The sequence below is a fragment of the Girardinichthys multiradiatus genome, chromosome 1 (assembly GCF_021462225.1).
Source record: "Girardinichthys multiradiatus isolate DD_20200921_A chromosome 1, DD_fGirMul_XY1, whole genome shotgun sequence".
Classification (NCBI taxonomy): Eukaryota; Metazoa; Chordata; class Actinopteri; order Cyprinodontiformes; family Goodeidae; genus Girardinichthys; species Girardinichthys multiradiatus.
In genome coordinates, this window is record NC_061794.1 from 19241292 (window position 1) to 19260041 (window position 18750).

General features: G+C 39.9%; 1 protein-coding gene and 1 long non-coding RNA gene across 7 annotated transcripts in view; one reads left to right on the forward strand and one right to left on the reverse strand.

Moving 5' to 3' along the window:
- The window catches only part of prdm16 (PR domain containing 16), a 259292-nt gene extending 246708 nt beyond the window's left edge, over positions 1–12584 (reverse strand). For all 4 annotated transcript variants that reach the window (XM_047376365.1, XM_047376348.1, XM_047376341.1 and 1 more), the window contains exon 1: positions 12456–12584. In XM_047376365.1, the coding sequence (XP_047232321.1) occupies positions 12456–12492 (37 nt within the window). In that variant the 5' untranslated portion in view covers positions 12493–12584. The remainder of the gene's footprint in view (positions 1–12455) is intronic.
- LOC124874828 lies at positions 10619–17667 on the forward strand. Of its 3 annotated transcripts, none has more exons than XR_007039898.1 (5): positions 10619–12572; positions 12694–12927; positions 13101–13247; positions 13321–13677; positions 14047–17667. It is a non-coding gene; the product is annotated as an uncharacterized LOC124874828 (long non-coding RNA). The 3 variants fall into 3 exon arrangements; XR_007039900.1 differs by having other exon boundaries at positions 10624–12572; positions 12844–12927; XR_007039899.1 differs by lacking the exon at positions 10619–12572 and having other exon boundaries at positions 12786–12927; positions 14047–17240; positions 17328–17667.
- The last annotated feature ends 1083 nt before the right edge of the window (positions 17668–18750 follow it).

The following is an 18750-nucleotide window of genomic DNA, read 5'->3' on the forward strand; positions in this document are numbered from 1 at the left end:
TGTATTTTAAACCCAGTTCTGGTAAAGCCCTGCCATACAGGTGTAACTGGTCTAGGTGTGGTCTACACCCTGAACTACCCAATGCTTTCGCCTACGTTTTTGTGATGTAGGTACAAAACATGCAGCTATCACCTTCTTGAACAGAAGTTTGAGTTTTTGTTGGAGATTAGCACCTGAAGAAAGATAAAAAATTAAGCACTGATGGCAATGCAATATCATGCTAGTGATGCATATGATTTAAAAAAAATATTTCATCAAAGAAATATGCAATGTTTAACCCAATAGCTTTCTAAACAGAAGCAGTGTATTTATTTAATCAAGAATGTCCAAAATTCAATAGTCTGACAATTTGTACCATCAGTTTGTACCCTCACACTGACATGTCATTGCTTTCTATTTCCATTTTATGCCCATAAACAAACAATTTCAATATATAACAATGTACCTGGCCATTAAATATCAATTTATTTCGCTTGTTAGTTGAGTATTTTTGATTTGAGATATAAAATCATATAAATGCTTATACTGATTGTGGTTCTGATCCTGGTTTGGGCATGATGACTCATGAAATTTAAGAAATTACGATCCCTGGTTGAACCAAAATAACTGAGCAATCTCCTGCTGGTCCATGTGATGCATTGGATTCACACAACCAGATTTTGTCCTACAGTAAACTATGAGCAGATCGGTTGTCAAGATGGCTCATTTTAGTACCCAAAAAAGTTGGATACAAAACTACTAAAGTATGAATGGGTGAAATTACCTGCCCCCATATTCTGCATACATTAAATAGCAGCTAAAAATAAAAGACCATTAATTCCTGCAGGCTGGGGAGAACATGCAAAAACATAGGTTTTCAAGTTGATGACTGATATAAATCTCCTTTTTTTCAATAGAATGCCTGGTGTAGCTGTTTTGCACTAAAGACATACAATTAATACATGCTACCTGGTTTTCCTTTGGGATGCTGAGCATCACAGAGACGTCAGCTTGTAATAGAGCTATTTGTTTTCCTCAGAAAGCTGTCCAAATGCTCTCGCTGGGATCACCATACAACACGAAAGGACAGCTATGAATTGGTCAAATCCACTGGGGCAAACTATTGATCAGGCTTGCAGCTAGTGAAACACAAATATGCAACCGAACTAGATACATGTGTGATAGAACAACTGTGTGTTGCGTCTGTACATAACACTTACAAAGAAATCAAGTTAATCTGCAGTGATGGCTGTTTGGTTTTACAAACCAGATAATTTTAAGCTTATTAATAATATTATAATCCACTCTATTTTAGTGACATAGAAAGTCAAATGAATATGGACAATGGATATGGATGTTTGCTTAGAGATGCTTGCTAGTATTTGTAAACTTTGCCGGACAAATGCACCCAAAAACACAGACATGTTGACAAAGTATAGTAAATAAAACATAAGAATGCTACATTCATCTTTCTGAGGGCCCCTACATATTTCATTTTTCCTTCATTTTCTTTTTAACATCTCCTTTTTCGATGAGAGCTGTGTGTCATGGTCAGAAAGCAATTTAAAACATCTGCTAATGAGAGTCAGAGAAAGAAAGAAAAAAGTGAGCAAGAGAGGGGAAGTTAAAGGGTGGGAGAAAAAGAAAGATGGTGTAGTAGGGCAGAGAGAGGAAGAGGATGAAGAGGGAGGGGTAAGGCTGGGGTGTCAACCATCAAAGCCGCCCAGGAGAAAAGAAGGCCAGGTGCTGGTTGTGGGAATGTGCCGTCCATGGTTCCAGAGACCGGGGAGCTGTGGTGGTGGTGGTGTTGGGGTGGGGGTTGCAGGGTGGTAATTAGCCAAGCCTGGAGGAGAGCAAGGGCCCTCGAGGGCCCGCGGGGATAGCCCCTCCGAGAGGATACCATTTGCACTTCTACAGGAGCCGCCAGCCCCTGGGCCACAAAGAAGGGGAAAAGGGGAACTATGGCATCCTTTATCAGGCTGGACAAAGACACCGCATCTTTTCAAAGGAGACTGGAGACAGAGAGAGAGAGAAACTCCAGTATTCCAGAAAAGGAGGGGAAGAAGGGGAAAAAAGAAAGGGGGAAAAAGTATCCTCGGACCGCTCAGGAGAGACGCAGAGTGAGATGCCTGTGTGTTCTGGCAAAGCGAGACAAGAGGTTACAGTCATTCCTTGACCCTGTTACTCCTCTGAGAAATCAGAAATCCACTAATATCCACTGGACAGCAAATTGTGTTGAGTTGCACAGGTATATCCCCGATACAGTGCAACTGAAACCACAAAAATGTTCTTTAAACATTCATATAATTTAACTTCATAGTTGAAGTTATAGTGTGCAGTTTAGTTTGTTTTAATGTACTTTAAAGCGATCCAAGTAAATGTAGTGAATGAGGCATAATGGCCACCCTCTACTTTTGACATTATCAAGTAATCTTAAGAGTTTTACCCTCCTGCAGAGCAGTGGAAAGTGAAGGTCACTGACATTACTTCTACCTATTACCTTTAGAGTACAGCTGTGAAGGGTGGGGTGGGGGAGGGGGTACTCATAGCCCACTGAGGCTATGAGGATTTGTGCTGGGTAGCAGCCTGACAGCTTTGACTGAGCAGGGGTCAGAGGTCAGACGGGCCATGTGATAAGGCATTAGAAAGCTGTATATAAGGGCCCTCAACTGAAGAGGCCTGAAAAATCTCAAACTCCCCCCATTCTCTCCCTGTGTCTCTTCCTTTTCTTTCTTTTCCCCTTTCCGTTCTCTCTCTGGATACAAAATGCCATTTGTTGTCCATCAGTCAGTAGCACAAGGCTCGGGTCGGGCCCAGTGCTGAAAGCCCCATTCACACACCCTCTCACCCAGGGATGTTTTTGCAATTCAATATTTTCACACGCAGGCAGCTTCATCTCTGCTTTGGAACCATACACTTTTTAGGATGAGGCTTTGGGGGTGGGGGGGGGGGACTCTGGGACAGAGGGTCTTGGTGGGGGTGGAGGTCAGCACAGAGGAATCCTAGTGTCGGGAGGGGACAGGCCCGCGCCAGCTAATGGGCCATCTTGAAATGTTTTACCATGACCCCTCCAACACCTACGTTCATACAGACAAGTGGGCACCCACTCACCAACGGTTACACACACACTGCACTCGACTCATCGCTTTACATCCAATCTATGTCTATGTTAACAAGGAAGGGGGGTCTTATTTCCTCCATTGAAATCTCTGTGCTAATACAGTGACACTGTTCTACTGTGTCTTGTCTGCCTTCCCCTCAAACCTTACAACACCCTGTTGGGCAGCGTTTTCTTTGCAGCCTTTAACAACTTTTCCTACAGTAGTACTTTGCATAGATGCTACGTCCATCTTCCCATCAACTCTGATCATTTCCCTGTCACTGCTGAAGAAAAGCATCCACACAGCATGATGCTGCCAGCACCATGTATCACCTCAGAGAGGGTGTTTTATTTTTTTTTTTGGGTGATGTGAAGTGTTATCTTTCCATCTCACACAGCATTTTGCTTTTGGGACAAAATGTTACAAAACACCTTGTTTCATATCATTGCTGTTTCCCCAATATGGATTATGGATAGTGCAAACAGACCTTTTTATGTTGCTTTCACTAATTGTTGTATCTAACCATGCTTCCAAGAAGATGAGATTTGTGAAATCTTTGGCCATCTGAGCTGTGGCTCTCCAAAGCTTCTCTACAGTTACACTACGTCTCCTAGCAAGCTTTGCAGTTTTCCTGTACTATTTCCCTTTTTGGATAAGGTATTAAACAGTCCTAAGTGGGATGACAATAACATTGGGATAATGATTTATTAAAACCTAACCATGCTTTAACCTTATCCACAACTTTCTCCCTGACCTTACTGCTATCTTACCTGGTCTTCATCATACAGTTGGTTCTTTAATGTTCTTTAACAAGCCTTCACGGCGCATTTTTATACTGAGATTAAATTACACACAGGTGGACTCTTCTAATCAGGTGATTTCTGTAGGCAGTTGGTTTAAATAAATTTCATGTAGGGATATCAGAGTAAAAGTGGCAGAAAACAAATGAATGCTCATTTTCACTTTCTGTAAAATATTTCGAAAAAAATATCTTGAAAAACATTTTCCTTCCTTTCAAAATCCCTTGCTACTTTGCCCTGGTCTGTCACATGAAATCTTCCAAAATACATTGACGTTTGTGGTTTGGGTATAAGTACTTCTGTAAGGCGCTGTACATATGACATATTATGACAAAATCTGGCAACCATCAACCATCAATAAATATTTGTTTTATGCAAATTCTTAACAGAACAAACACGAATCCTACCAGAAAATGCAGGCATCAAAGCGAAAATGCAAGGACTGCATAAAAATCTGCATAATTTTAACCAAAACATTTCAAGTAATTTGTTCCAATTCCACAACTGTTACACCTCAAGATTTGTTTAGCATATAGAGTGGCTGGGGTAAACATGGATGGTCAGGAAGGGGAAGGAGATGGGATGTGGGGGAATTTCTAACATATTTATCCTGTGCACCACACTCTACTTAATGAAATTAAACCACACCAGTAGTGGCCCTTTGTCTCTTGAGAATTCAGTAATCAACATGCCACCAGTTTGCATTTTGTATGAAAATAAATGGCAGCTGGTGAATATGGGCCTAACTGTGCTGCACCATAGACAGGAGCAGAGAGAGTGGGAGAAACTAGTAGCAGCACTGTAGCACAGCCAATTTTCATGGACAGCAGTTCTTGAGAAAGGTGGTTGAGTAAGCAGAGGCATTCATCTGGAGGGCTGCTACCCGGCTTCCACTCTTTCCTCCTTGTTCTATCCATCATACTTACAAAGAAAGTTAGCCAAGTATTAAGCAAATAGAGAACTGGTGAGCCCTCTGCACTCACGCCTGGCAGGGTCACTGTATAATGACAGCTCAATTACTGGGAATCTCCTTATATAGCCTCCTCCCTAATACAATTCCAACACCCGTTGCACCCTGCACGGGAAATTTGTCAAACTCGCCAAAACGACTTGCCTGACAGTGTAATCGCTAACCATCCCAACCAACATGAAAGAGGTCTTTATCTGGCCAAATCAAAGAACCTGATCTCTGGGAGAAAAGGGTGGAGGAATAAAGGAGAGAGAAGAGAGGAGCGGAGAGAAATGTCCCAAACGACCCCATGTGAGACACAGAGATGTCTCTAATCCGCTTTAATGAGACACTGCTTGCCCATCTTTGCTTTAACGACGACACACAGAGACAGTGAGGAGGGGCAGAGGAGAGAGGGAAGGAGGGAAAGAAGAGGAGGGGGAAAGCCGCCAAGGCTTTGAACTGCCGGCCTGATGAAAGGAGTAGCAGCAGAGGGAGTTTAGAGCCATGCTGCCCCTGCACACCACTGTCTGTTTGGGAGGACAACTAAATAACCCAGGGGACAGAGCAGTTTGTCTTCTTATCATATCTGAACAGGATGAGCCATCATCAGCACAGCCGCTGAGGGACTAAAGATGGACAGTGGTGAAACTGGAGAAATGTGCTACACTCAGCAGCAACAACAGAAGCACTGTAATCCAAAAATCTCTAAGACTGAGTAACATGTTACAGTGGGTTTTCCTTGTTAAGCAGTTAATAGATAACTCTCTTGACAACTATATTCAGTGCAAACGTTATTTTACAAACCTTGAAACCAAGGTAGCCTTTGCATGGTGCTATCATTTAAAGACTATTATTATTTACATGACAAACGGAGGTCATTTTGATCTTTTTTGATCCTGTGTGAAACATGTACTGAGAATGGAACATGTTAAGCATTGCATGGTCAGAGGAGCTGACTGATATTAAAGTGAAGTGCTTATAAAAACAAATAAAACTATTTTTGCTTTTCATATCACTTTAGTATTATATAATTTACTGTCTAAAAATGGTTTAAATGTTTCATTATTAGTTTGTTTCACACAGGAAGATAACTGGTGGCACACCACCTCCTACCTCTATGTCCCATGTAATCGCCCAATGCAGATATTATGATGACACTTTAGAAATTTTTATATTTGTTTTTGAGATTTTAGTTGTGTTTGATAGAAGTATGCCTTGGTTTTAGCCTCTCTCAGACTAGTTATTAGCCTCAACCTTCAGCTGATCTGAATTGAATTAAATGAAGAAGCGAAAAGGTTCATCAGCTGCAGGTAAGAAATAATTACTTATAACCCTTCCACAGAACCTCGCTTCAAAACTCCTGAATCATCCTTTTACCTGCGATAAATTGTACACAAAAACATTAGGAATTATTTATTTTTTAAACGGTATGATGATTTGCCTTTTAACAAGCCATTAAAAAATACACCGAAACAAAAAACTAATTAAAACGTAACATGAAAGACTACAAGTTTTGGAATGAACAAAGGCAAAAGCTTATTAGAGATGTAAGGGGGTGAAAGAGGGACAAAGTGTGGGGATTAATACCAAACAAATCTGAATTAGACCCAGATAAGACCAGTCACAATGTTTAGCAATCCCTTGTATATCTCAATGCAATAAACAGAACAGGAAGGGTGGGGGTGAGGGAGTCATGAGGGCTACAAAACAAGCTAATTAGGGACTCGACACATTTGTGCCCTTGTTTTGCAAACAACGCACGGTGTTTAACAGCAGGTGGAGTACAATCACGGTAGACACATATAGAGATCATCATTTAGTGGTAATCAGCAAACCCAGAAGCAAGGATGAGGTCTGTAGAGTCTGGAGAGACTGGATAAAAGCCTCTACACACTGCAAAGTAACAGAGCAGATAATAATCGGATGAGTAGTCAGACTTGAAGACAAAATGCATTTAACTTCAGTGTCATGACTTTTTATTTTAATAAGCCCCACCACCCCACCACATGCCTCTCTTTAATTTTTGCTGATCTATTTTTAACAAATCCCTGCCCCCTATCTGTAGGCTGCAAGCGCAGGCATACGGGGAGAGATGAAAAACAGGAGGCTGCTAAAAAAAAGAAAATATCAGCAATATATCTGAAACTCTCCCAGCCATGTCAAAACCTACACAAACGATGTGATGGGTAGACAGTTTGATTCTTGTTTTTTTGCAAGCATGGAACATGAGGTCACGGTGCAAGGCGGGAAAGAGCCACTTTTGCCAACTGGATAATGTGGGGTCGACGTATAACTGGAATGAATGGGATTTGGAGCCATGTGCAAGAGCTTAACGCAGCCGTGTTTGTGTGTCAACTCAAAATGTGACAAAGCCAGCATTAGACTCGCCAGGAAACACGGGGTTCACGTCGTTGCGAGGTTGTCTGCGTGTGTCCAGGTGCCCACCCATCGCCATGACCAAGGTCATGGCTTGGAACGGTGACAGGACCTCCAACAACTGTACAAAACGGTGTGACTGCCGATTCACACGCACATTCAGCTCGGGCCAACAGTGCCAGCCCCTGCTGTTTGGATGACATTTACACTCAACCTTTCCAGTTTGTGATTGATTGGGGTTAAATCATACCAATGCACAAAAAATCTGTCACCACCGAGGTGTGTGCAGATGTGTCTCTATGCGTGGTCCCTGTGTGTGAGTGTGTACGTGTGTGTGGAGAACGAGGAAAAGCCAGTCAAGTGTATTCAATCCTTCAGCGACACTCAGTAGGCACTGACAGGTCAGAGTGACTTCATAATACTCCAGAACTTTAACTGGAGTCATCTCAGCTTACCTGCCGGATGAAAAGAGTTCATTTCATCATGTATGCATGCAGAGTGAATACCTGCAACTGTCTGTAATGGTTGTGCACATGATTCAATGAACAAAACTAACAGAACCTTTGCAGTTAAAATTATGTCAACTTAGAGGGAGAATTGGTACTGATGCCATAAAACATAAGAGGGTGAAAGTGACAACAGACTTCCTTTTCAGGGCATTTTCAAACATTATTTGCTTATAGTGCATGTATTGTATTTTATTTTATGAATCATTTGGTCTTGCTGATGCTTAAACTGCCTTGTAAACTCTAATTTCAATATCAAAGAACTTGTGAGATATTTTTTGTCTTTTATCTTTGATGGTCCTTTGGAATAAGAGAATTTGAATTGGTAGGTCAAACGTTAAATAAAAGTAGAAGTCAATATTGGCCAGAAAATGTTTGATCAATGCATCTCTAAAATAAATATGTAAAAAGACTAAGCACCACACTCCAGAATGAGAAACTGACATCCAACCTACAAGCTGCCATATATTTGCTGCAGATTTGCCCACGCCATATTATTACAGCAGCACAATGAACCAAAATGCAATCACAATATTAAAATCGTAATGCAGTGTTTGAATGCAGTGTCTAATAGGCTTTAATATTTCAGGGGCCAGACAATTTAAATCTCCTTGCTTGGCTACCAAAATGTACTTCACTGACCTTTGTAACCACACCTGCTATAGGCTCCACTAACCAAAATACAAAAACTGTGGTGGATACACTGTGATGATGAAAAAGAATGAGTGGAGCAAGAAAAATGTAGGTTATTGCAATCAATATCTTCATCGTAATTTTCAACAGCATTGTAGTTGCATCTTTTCCTAACGTAATAATCCATAACCCTACATTGTGAAGACTGTTTCATATAGGTAGCCCACAGTTTTTTTTTTCTCTCCTAACAACATTAATATAAATTTCCCAAAAACATCAAAAACATTATACCAGATCAGTAGCAATTAGACATAGTGATATAATGCCAAATGTATCATTTCTGACACTGTTCATTCTTTAGCAAAGCTGCTACATTCCTCAAAAACTTGGTGTATCTAGGAAATGTGTTGCTGAGTATGTTACTCAAAATGCATGATTTTTAAAAATAAATATGGTTATGATAATTAAGTAACTACAAACGTTTGTTGTGTCAATTTTGATACAATGTACAGTTGAGAAAGCCAATCAATGCTTCAAATAATTGTGGGTGCATGTGCTATCAAAGCAAAAAAAATCCAACAGTTAAATTACTGATAATTATTTATTGTGTCAGGCTTTAAATGGCTAAGCTTTATGTCTCAATGTGCTGAAAGTAAAGTACTTAGGAATTTGTAAAATACTAACAAAAGCTGTTATAATAATTATAATTTCAAAAAATGTGACGCTGAAACGGTGGCAACTGCAGCAAAGAGGAATAAAAAAACTGCAGCATCTCTATACTATATATATATATATATATATATATATATATATATATATGTGTGTGTGTGTGTGTGTGTGTGTGTGTGTGTGTGTTTGTGTAACACACACTGCTTCAACAGAGAAAGCTTTTAAAGAATGACCAATGAAAGGGTTATTAATACTATTTCAAAATAAAAGCACACACTATTTCCTTTTACATTTGATGATCCTATCATTTATAGGCCCAGGCTCTAATCTGCGAATGTGAAAGGGAGCTGTGTGACACATTATAGCTGCGTGGCAGCGATACATGGGAGACCCTGAGCGTTTAGCCAGAAGTTAAACATAGCGACCATTGTTGGTTTTCAAGTGTTATGGGTTGGGTTTTATTACTTCTGTCAAAACATAAGAAGCTGTTGAGCCGGGCCAAGTTCATGACTGGGGAGTATACATTCTAATAATGGGCCTTTAACGCAAAGATCACAGGGATATCTGGAAATGTGTAAAGACAGCGTAGAGGTCAGAGAGGTGGGAAGTGCTGGATAATGGGTGCATCTCTTCAGCGAACTGGATCAGCAGAGAAGTGAAAATGAAATAAATGCAAGACATGTAACATATGGCGCTACCTTCGGTTTTTATTGTACTGATAATACAAACGAATAAAAAAGGGTGGTGATAATCAATAAAGCGTGCAAGCTACCTTTAAAAAACTCTTTCTCTGCCTGCGTAGAGAGCTTGGTTCATGTTTTCATTTACATTATATTTCTTTTTGCTTTGCTGCAGAGGTCACAGGGCGATTATTTACAGCAGCGCGCGCATGTCTGAGTGGTCTGTCTGTGTGGAGGTGTGTGTGCGCGTGCAGCTATTTGACCGCACACGTGCCCCGATAAATAAACTACAGGGGGAAATAAATCTCCACTCACTCAAGCGGAAGCCCTTAATTGATCCAAAACCAATTTAAAAGCTACAAATGGGCCCAGAAGAATACCACAATAAAACAGCCGCAAGGTGTTAGACTTTTTTTTTCTTCAGACGTTGCACGGCCGCACACTCACACGCAGAACCCAACACAAGTTCAGTCTGTATGAGCAATTACGTTCCAGGCCTTTAATAAAAAAATAAAAAAATAAAATGAAACTGATTTTCATTACTCGTTGGAAATACTTAAAAGCATCAATTTTTAAAAATAAGATGCAAACATAAATCAAATCAAATTAAACTAATTTAACCATGTTAAAATAAGAACAAATAAAAAATTATAAGTAATAGTAAAAATCTATTTTTTTTTAAATACACAACCACTCACGGCTGCATTTTAAAGATCAATGCTTGTCACTAATAAAACAGAATACTCAAGCAGTTCAGTCAGAAAATACATCTAATATTCTAAGAGGAGAAATCACCCACGGAGATTAAAAATAAAATGATAAAACAGCTGGTGGATATTTGCTGTGGGCCTCTTGTACTAAGAGGGGTCACAAAAAGAGGGAAAAAGAGAAAAAATGAGCAGTCCACGTCCAGTGCACGTCATATTCAAAATCTGTGGGCCTGTGTGTTTTGAATGTTTGAGGAGAACAAGATATTTTTCATGCCAGCTGTCTGCTCGTGTTTTCCCTAAAGCTACGGCAGCGAAACAACAAACCCGAGGCCTGCAAAGAGGCTGTCTGCCAGTAGTGCGACGAGACCGCTCCAAAGCCAGGCATTTGTGTTCATTAGCACCCGGATCAACAGACTATCTGGGCTGTTTGGAGATCAAGATCAAATGTAATTACCTCCTGGCACAAGGACCCCAATTTTCGACGTGTTTGGAGTATTTTATTCAATAAAGCAGCCTAATTAGAGTTCTACTTTTTTGTTCATTTTGTTTTCTTTTTCTGCCTTTGTCATTACATTTGCACAAGAACCTGATAGTTCCAATATGAACCGTGACCTAGAAAAATAGTACTTTACGCATTCTTTCTTTTTTTTTTTTTTTTCACCTGTGAAAAACAAGTAACTGCTCTAAATGAAATTCAAATACATTTTGTTAGTTGTTTTTTAATCTCTGCAAATGTTACTTTCACTTTAGCCTTAAAAAATATTTTTTATCAATTATTTTTAATTGACAAAACCAGTGGTAACGTGTGAACGTTTTAAATTCTAGTGAGGATACAAATAATTGTGTCCCATATGCAAGAAAAGAAATATATATATTTAAATTTTTCTTTATTATCCCAAAATGAAATAAATAAAGAAAACTACACAGCAACTGTAAGTGATACAAACTATAATATAATAATAATAATAGTAAAAATAGCAACAAGCCTTCACACGTCGACATGAGGTTGAATTACACTGTAGCCAAACAAATTGGCTGACCCACACAGAAAACGCTGTATAAAACAAAGTTCATTCATGCAAGAATAAAGTAAACACGATTCATGAATCAATGCACCATCAATAAACAAATGTCAAACAATAAACACGCTTCACGCCTGACAGTAAAAACTGCTCATGTTCGCAAAAAAAAAAAGGAAACACGAATACATGATTTTTTTCCGTGTGACTTGGGCAGCAGTCCCCTCAGAAACAGCAGCAGCAGCAACAGCAGTATATGGGCGCTTTCGGGACACATTATTGATTGGCATTCCCAGGAGAAAGAACCAGTCAGCAGCAGCAGCAGCAGCCCCGGTGGCCCAGGCATAAAAAAGGGAAATATCTTCAGCGATTTCAAATAAGCGTGCATTTCAAATCTCGCTTGCTTTCTTTCTCGCTCATATTCGCATCTCGGCGTCCCCCAGGTTGTTTTGCAGGGGCAAAAAGAGTGCGTCCAGAGCGGCGTGAGCTGTACAAGCAGCTCGCAGCAGAGTGGTGCTACAGCGCCCACTACATTTCATTTACACCAGACTTGGAACGACTCTATATAAAAAGTTACTATGCGATTCAACAACTTTCTTTGAGAAAAAAAGGAAAGATTTGCGCCTGTGTAGAACCGACCGACAACAGAACTGGGTTGAAATAGGGGAGAAAATAAGATCTGACCGACAGTGTTTATAACAGCTTTTAAAGAAGTGTGATCAACTAAAAAGCACCGGCGGCGTTTCTCATCACGCGTGAAACTTTGTGGACGCAGAGATCAGCGAAACCAGGAGCGCAGCAGGCTGAGAGACAAGACCGAGCAGCCAAAAACTGAGAGGAAAAGTTATCTGCGGACAAAAGAGTCTCCCGTGCTCTTTTTAGGGCTGTTTTGCAATTGACAAGGACATATTGGACCGGGACAAAGCCGGGGGAGTTTGGAAGCCGGCGGCTGGAAGAACTAAGAAATAGGACGTCAATTAAAAAAAAAAAAAAAAAAAAAAAAACAACAGACAAACAGAAGAAGACCTACTTTTTGCCAGTTTTCTCGCCCTCGCCTTGGATCTCATCTTGTCGGCTTGTAGATTCCTTTCGTCGTCCTCCGTGAGCCCAGAAGCAGCAACAACACTATCTTCATCTCACCAGCATTGTCAGTTTGGACACCTTCGCACATGCGCACAGGCCATTCAATCTGACACCCTCGCCCGGGCCAAAAAACTTTCCAATGTATTCATCATCATCACTTTTTTGTCCTATCGTCTCCCCTTTAGATCACTTATCTCTTCCCCTCCTCCTCCTCCTCTTCCTCCTCCTCCTGCTCACTCTTCACCATTTCCCCCCACCGCCACCCCCATGCCACCCCCTTCACTCTCTTTCCACTTCTCACCCATGCACCCCCCTGCCCCATCCGTCCCATTCAGCTCCTGCCAGCGCCGTCCTGGATTTTTACCCCTTTAAACAGAGGCTGCTTGGTTTTCTGCAGCGCAGCGGCGGGACGCACTGAGGTATGGTTCCGAGGTCAAGGTAGCATTTTAATGCAAACAAAACAAACCCCATATGTTTTTTACGTTACAATAAGTGCTAGAATTTATATATATTTCCCTTATTTTGTATTTGTATTGCATTTTATTTTTATTCATAAATTGCAACAATTTTTTTCTTTTTTTTACATTTACAGATTTAAAGAAACTCGCCGGCTCAGCTGATGCGTCATGTCAGAGCTTGCGCCAAAAAGCGCACAGATTCCAGGCGTTTTTTTTACTTCATTATCGCACATGTGGACGATAAAAGGAGTTGGGCTCGGTTGCTCTAACAACTTTACAGGGTATGATTTGATCTTGTGAGGAGTATATTTGTCAGAAAGAGTGTGTGATTCCCTTTGTGTGTGTTTCCCTCAGTGTGTGTAAACCGTGTTGCTCTCAGGACAAGCAGGAGCCAGCAGCTGTTTGAAGGAGGCATGGACCCTCCACCAGCACCAGGAAAAAGTCCTGACTTTCTCATTTTTGCACAGCTTTTTCCCATTTGTTACAATTGTATTTGAATCACTTGTTTTCTTGCAGTACTGTTGGCGCATGTTGTGAGAGCGCGGAGGCGCACCTGGAAGACGGTGGACAGGCTGCAGCCTCAGCTTTGCTCAACTGCGACTTTTAACTTGCACCTGTTTGTTGCTTTGTTTGTTTGTTTACTACAGGCAGAAGGAGCTAATTTTTTAGTTGGTCTGCGGGTTTCTGAGTGATAGATTGAAGATCAACAAGGTAATTGTTTTTAGATCTATGAGAACAAAAATTAGGATTTATTTATTTAACATTTGCAGTAGAGTAATAATTCCCTGTATTTTTTTGTTTTTTTTAGAAAAAACGTAATGTGGGTATTTCACATATTTGTACTATTTCATTGTATTATTATTATTATAAACAAATTAAATATATATTTTTTTAATATTTCTATTGTAACTGGGCCACATGTTGCATTAATATATAATTCATATTTAAATAAGCAAACAATTTTCTTATTGTATTATTATTATTATTATTATTATTATTAATAATAATAATAATAATACTAATGCGCGTCTTTGTTTGATTATTTGTTATAAATCCACTTTTATTGTCTAATACTGTCAGGCTGCTCGTCATGTGGTGCCGGGCCTCCTGCCCACATGTCATATGGGAATGGTTTCCGTCTAGTTTGGCTGAATAAAGGCGGCTCTATATGCTGGAGCCTATTAAGGATCGGTGGTGACGGAGCAACTGCAGTCTGATGGGACAGCGGTGCGGATCAGTTTGCTTGGAGGAAAAACAACTCATACCTCGTTTTGATCGAATTCATAATCATTCAAACTATTTTTTTTTTCATTATTATTAATAATAATAATAAGGCGGTAGTACAATTTATTTGTTTATTTATGTATACCTGCTTCTTTATAATTACGATGCCCATCATGAAATAACTGATTTGAATAAATGTCTCCAGCTTCAATCTCCCGTTACTGGACAACAATCGCCGTTGGATGTTTTCTTGTGAGTTGAAGTGAAACGAAAGCCCGATTGTTAATCAATAATAATCAGCAGTAATTAGCCTGTATTTGATGGATATTTGGAAAGATGGTCTTGCATCCCTATAAGGAGGATGAGGAGGAGGAGTGGTGAGGGTGGGGGTATTTTATTGACTTGGCGGAGGGAGGCGGCTGAAAAAAACGTTTTTACCTGTTGTGCGGACGGGGTACAGTACAGGGGTGACCAGCTTGTTATTTTGAATAATTTATTTGTCAACCTTCGTGTGAATAGGGATCATTAATTCTGTTTAAAGACAAAATGGCTGCGCAGATAAAAAGGCTCAGGACTGCTAGTCGATAGACAGTTAATAAATGAAGCTAGATTAATAACATTGGTCTGCAAAGGTTTTGTTTGTTCCTTTCTGTGTCTAGAAGCGTGGCGACAAGCTATCAATAAACCCATTAAATGACTGACTTTATTAGTACCTTAAAAGAAAAGAGAGAGAAATGGGCATTAAATAGAACTTTTTTTTTCCTGTTTGAATTATTTCCATCAACCGGCCTGATACCGCTGAGGCCTCTAAATATTTCCTGAACCTCATTGGTTGTGGCAAATGATTCCGCACGCTGCAACACCTTTTTACAGGCGTAATTAACCGCAATTAGACTATGCAAAGGAAAGTCTTGCTATCCGACGCTGGCCTACAGGGGAATTAGCTATAGTATTCCTAAATGCCGACCTTTAGAAAGGAGATTTGGTGAGGCTGCATAGAGAAAACCTCTTGTTTTGTCTTGGAGTCCGGAATGAACTGCGCCGCTGGCTCCTTCCCAGAAAGAGAGATGGAGAGGTGCGCGCTTCTTCTGCGCAGGGCCCCCACTTATTGTTATTAAGCCCTTTAATTAGACTAAACAGGAGCAGACCAAATTCATTATCACCTGAAAGGGATAACATGCAGAAGAAAGCAATAGTCGGACGTAAATGTGTAGTTGATTCCAGATTTAACATTTGTTTGGTTGTTTTACCTGCTGTCAGTGGCGCCACCAAGGGGGGACTGGGGGTGGTCAGTTTTGTGCAAGTGTTTTATATAATTATTAAGTTGACTGAGGATAATTTATTTTGTATGTAACTTTTGCCCTGCTTTACCTGTGACGTTTGATCGTCCAACCCCAACAGCCGGTGAGATTATCAGTGGCCCCCGTTGAGGCCAGCCTTTTGATACATTTTTGGAGGTGCCCCTGCACCGTTGGTTTAATCACCTTTAAGCATTGTTTGGAGCTTGTGTCAATATGTTGTCCCGGAGGGTACTATTATTGGTCCTTTAAAAACATCTCTCGAGTCTTTTAGACTGTAAAGGACACATTTACATTAATACTTTTCAGTTCCTAAATGATTTTGATCAAGCAAATATGTTCTTAGCTGAATAGAAAGACTTATATTTTCGAAGAACAGAAAATAGGGTTGTGCATCATGTTGCATCAGTGTCGTAGTTCTAGCTTCCATGTTGTCTTTGGCTGTTTACTAAATAAATAAGGGGTAGGCCACCAATGGCATAACCAGGAGTATGTAAATTGCTCTAAAAGTTAAGGTATAATCTAAATAAAACTATTTGTTCATGATTTCAAGAACAATACCTAAAATCAGCTAGTTCTATATGTTAGAAAATATTTTTTTCTTTTTCACTTGAGGTATTGTCTGTTGATTTTAAAATATGGTAGCTCTCATGAAGTGATGGTATCATTTGGCGAGTAATATCTGAAAAACAGTACACAAAAAAGGAGGCACATTAAGTTAAATAAACAAATGGAAAACATGTCTAGGGGTGGCTAGTGCCCTTACCGGGTTCCCTTTTGAGTCACCACTGCTTAGTCACCCTTACAAAAAAAGTATTAACAAAAATATGCAGAAAAAAACAGTACTGTGAAGAACAACCAAATGATAATTAAATGAATCAACAAATAATATAATTGGTGCTATGAGATGGTTTTTTTTTCTCTTCAAAATCCACAAGAAATATTATGTATAAATAAGACGCCACGAAGTCATAGGGGTGGCCCAACAGCCAACATATTTTACAGGAAATTCCACAGTTCTACTATGAATATGGATAGAAACACAACACACAGTGACCGTTTATTTATTTATTTTACAGATGAGGATGAAGTAAAAATGCTGACTTCAAAACCTAATACCTTTTAATCTTTATGTGTGTGCACTGCTGGTTGCTGAGGCGGTGCTAAAGGAGTTTCTGACACTGTGAACCGGTGTGGTCGGACTGTGGTGACTCTACCTCCCTCTTCTCCACCACACACACAAACATATGCCCAAAGGTCGCTGAAACACAAGCTTTATCCGCGATGGAGAGGGCTCTGGGTCTGTGGATTAGACGTTGTGCACAGATAGCATCAGCGCATATCAGAAATGTGAAATGGAGCACCTCGAGTTGCGCCGCGGGGAAACATCAAAAAGGCGCAGCGGGCCTTTCTTGTGGGCACGTTGAGCATTGTAAATTTGCTAACTGTAGTTCTGACCCACTTGATGAAACGGGGGAGTAAACACAGTCACTATAGCTGGAAGAAGGCGCTTGGACTAAAAATATAATGCCATCGGCTGCAGAATCACCTACCTCAGCCGCCTAATACATGACAAAAAAGTGATGTTTTTGTCAAAGATTGATCAACAGAAATTCATCAGATTCCAGCAGCTCATCAATCACAAAATCCATTTTTCCCCAAAGTCTCAGGAGGAGCCTTTTGCAGCGGGCCGCTGCCTCCTTCTCCTTTAATGAAGCAGCGCCAAGGAGCGGTCACGATGAAGTCGCCCTGGTAATTATTACACATTAATTGGGTTCAGGACCTTGTGAGTCTATGGGAAATGGGAAATCTGACCGCTAATCCAAGACATTTCTTTAGGGCCTTTTTGCAGTGCTGTTAACATGCTGTCAGAAGCTGCAGCTCTGCAGCTACCGAGAGCAGGGAAATGTGGGGGTCACAGGGGAGCCAGTGTACAGACACCGAAACTGCAGGCTTGAGATTCAGGAACGTTTCCACCAAAGCGTTTTACACCTGAGAGTGCATGGGTCAGATATCTCATGTGTCTTGATGATTCATGAAAAAATAGATAAGTAGAATTAATTGTGTAGAAAAGGAATTTATGTAAATGACGAAGAATGTATACCAAAAGGCATCAATTCAATCAGGATGCAACCAGAAATATGATCCAGTTTGTTTTTTAATAAAAATTTAAAAAACACTGTTCTATAATCTGTTGTCCTTTTTGTCAGAACTGCTGTTCGCACGTTTCGTACCGAAGTTTTCAAGTCGTACCGCATAGGGACGTTCTGTGTACATGCTTTGAAAACTTCACACATTATATTTTTTCCCCTAATGTAATATTAGACAATTGCATTGAAAAGTATGTGACTATTATCAACCAGCAAGATTTGCTTTGGTTCAATAAGATGTCATCCTTTGTCATATTTGACAGGGGTTCACCGGCCCAAACGGGAATCAGAACCACGGTCAGTGGAGATAATGGAAAACGTAAAATCTTCAAAAAAAAAATCATTCACATTAGAAATGTTTTTTTTTTTAATGATCATTTATCTCCACAATTCATCATAAAATACGTAACAACTAAATCGTAACGGGTTACGTAGATACATGGGTACGAAAGGGTTTGTTTGCGGACACGAAGTGGAGATATGAGCTGGCCGACATTCTGAGCTCATACTAGCACGATGTCGGCCTTAATCCCGCAAACACATCCGGAGGGCTGAATATATTTAAACATTTGTCTTTTTCGGAATATATTTGGGTATAATGAATAAATAAGATTTGCGTGGTCTTGTTTTAGTACATTTAGTCAAACCCGCAAAATAATAATAATGAATTTATTTATTTATACCAGCTCCCCCGTGACCCACTATGGAATAAGCGGTAGAAAATGACTGACTGACTGACTGACTAATTTATTTATGTCTTAATTTGTTAATTAATAAATAAGGAGGTATAAGGGGTAAGTTTACAGGTTTTCTTTTATCGTTTGAAAAATGCCAATAAAGACAAGAACATCAGGCATCACGCAATTGTATAATAATTTCGAGTAAAAATTAGTCATGTTTTACAGAAAATATTCAAACCAAGCAAAATTAAATGACACCTCACGATACATTTGCAAAATGTAAACAAAGAATTGAAAGAAAAAAAAAAAATCTGATTACGAAAGCCTTTTTTGTTTTTTTTACCGAGCCATCATCATTAATGTTGTTGCTTTTAATTAATCGCTCGTTAATGTCGCCATCCATTTCCCCGCTGATCAGAGGAGCGAGGAGCT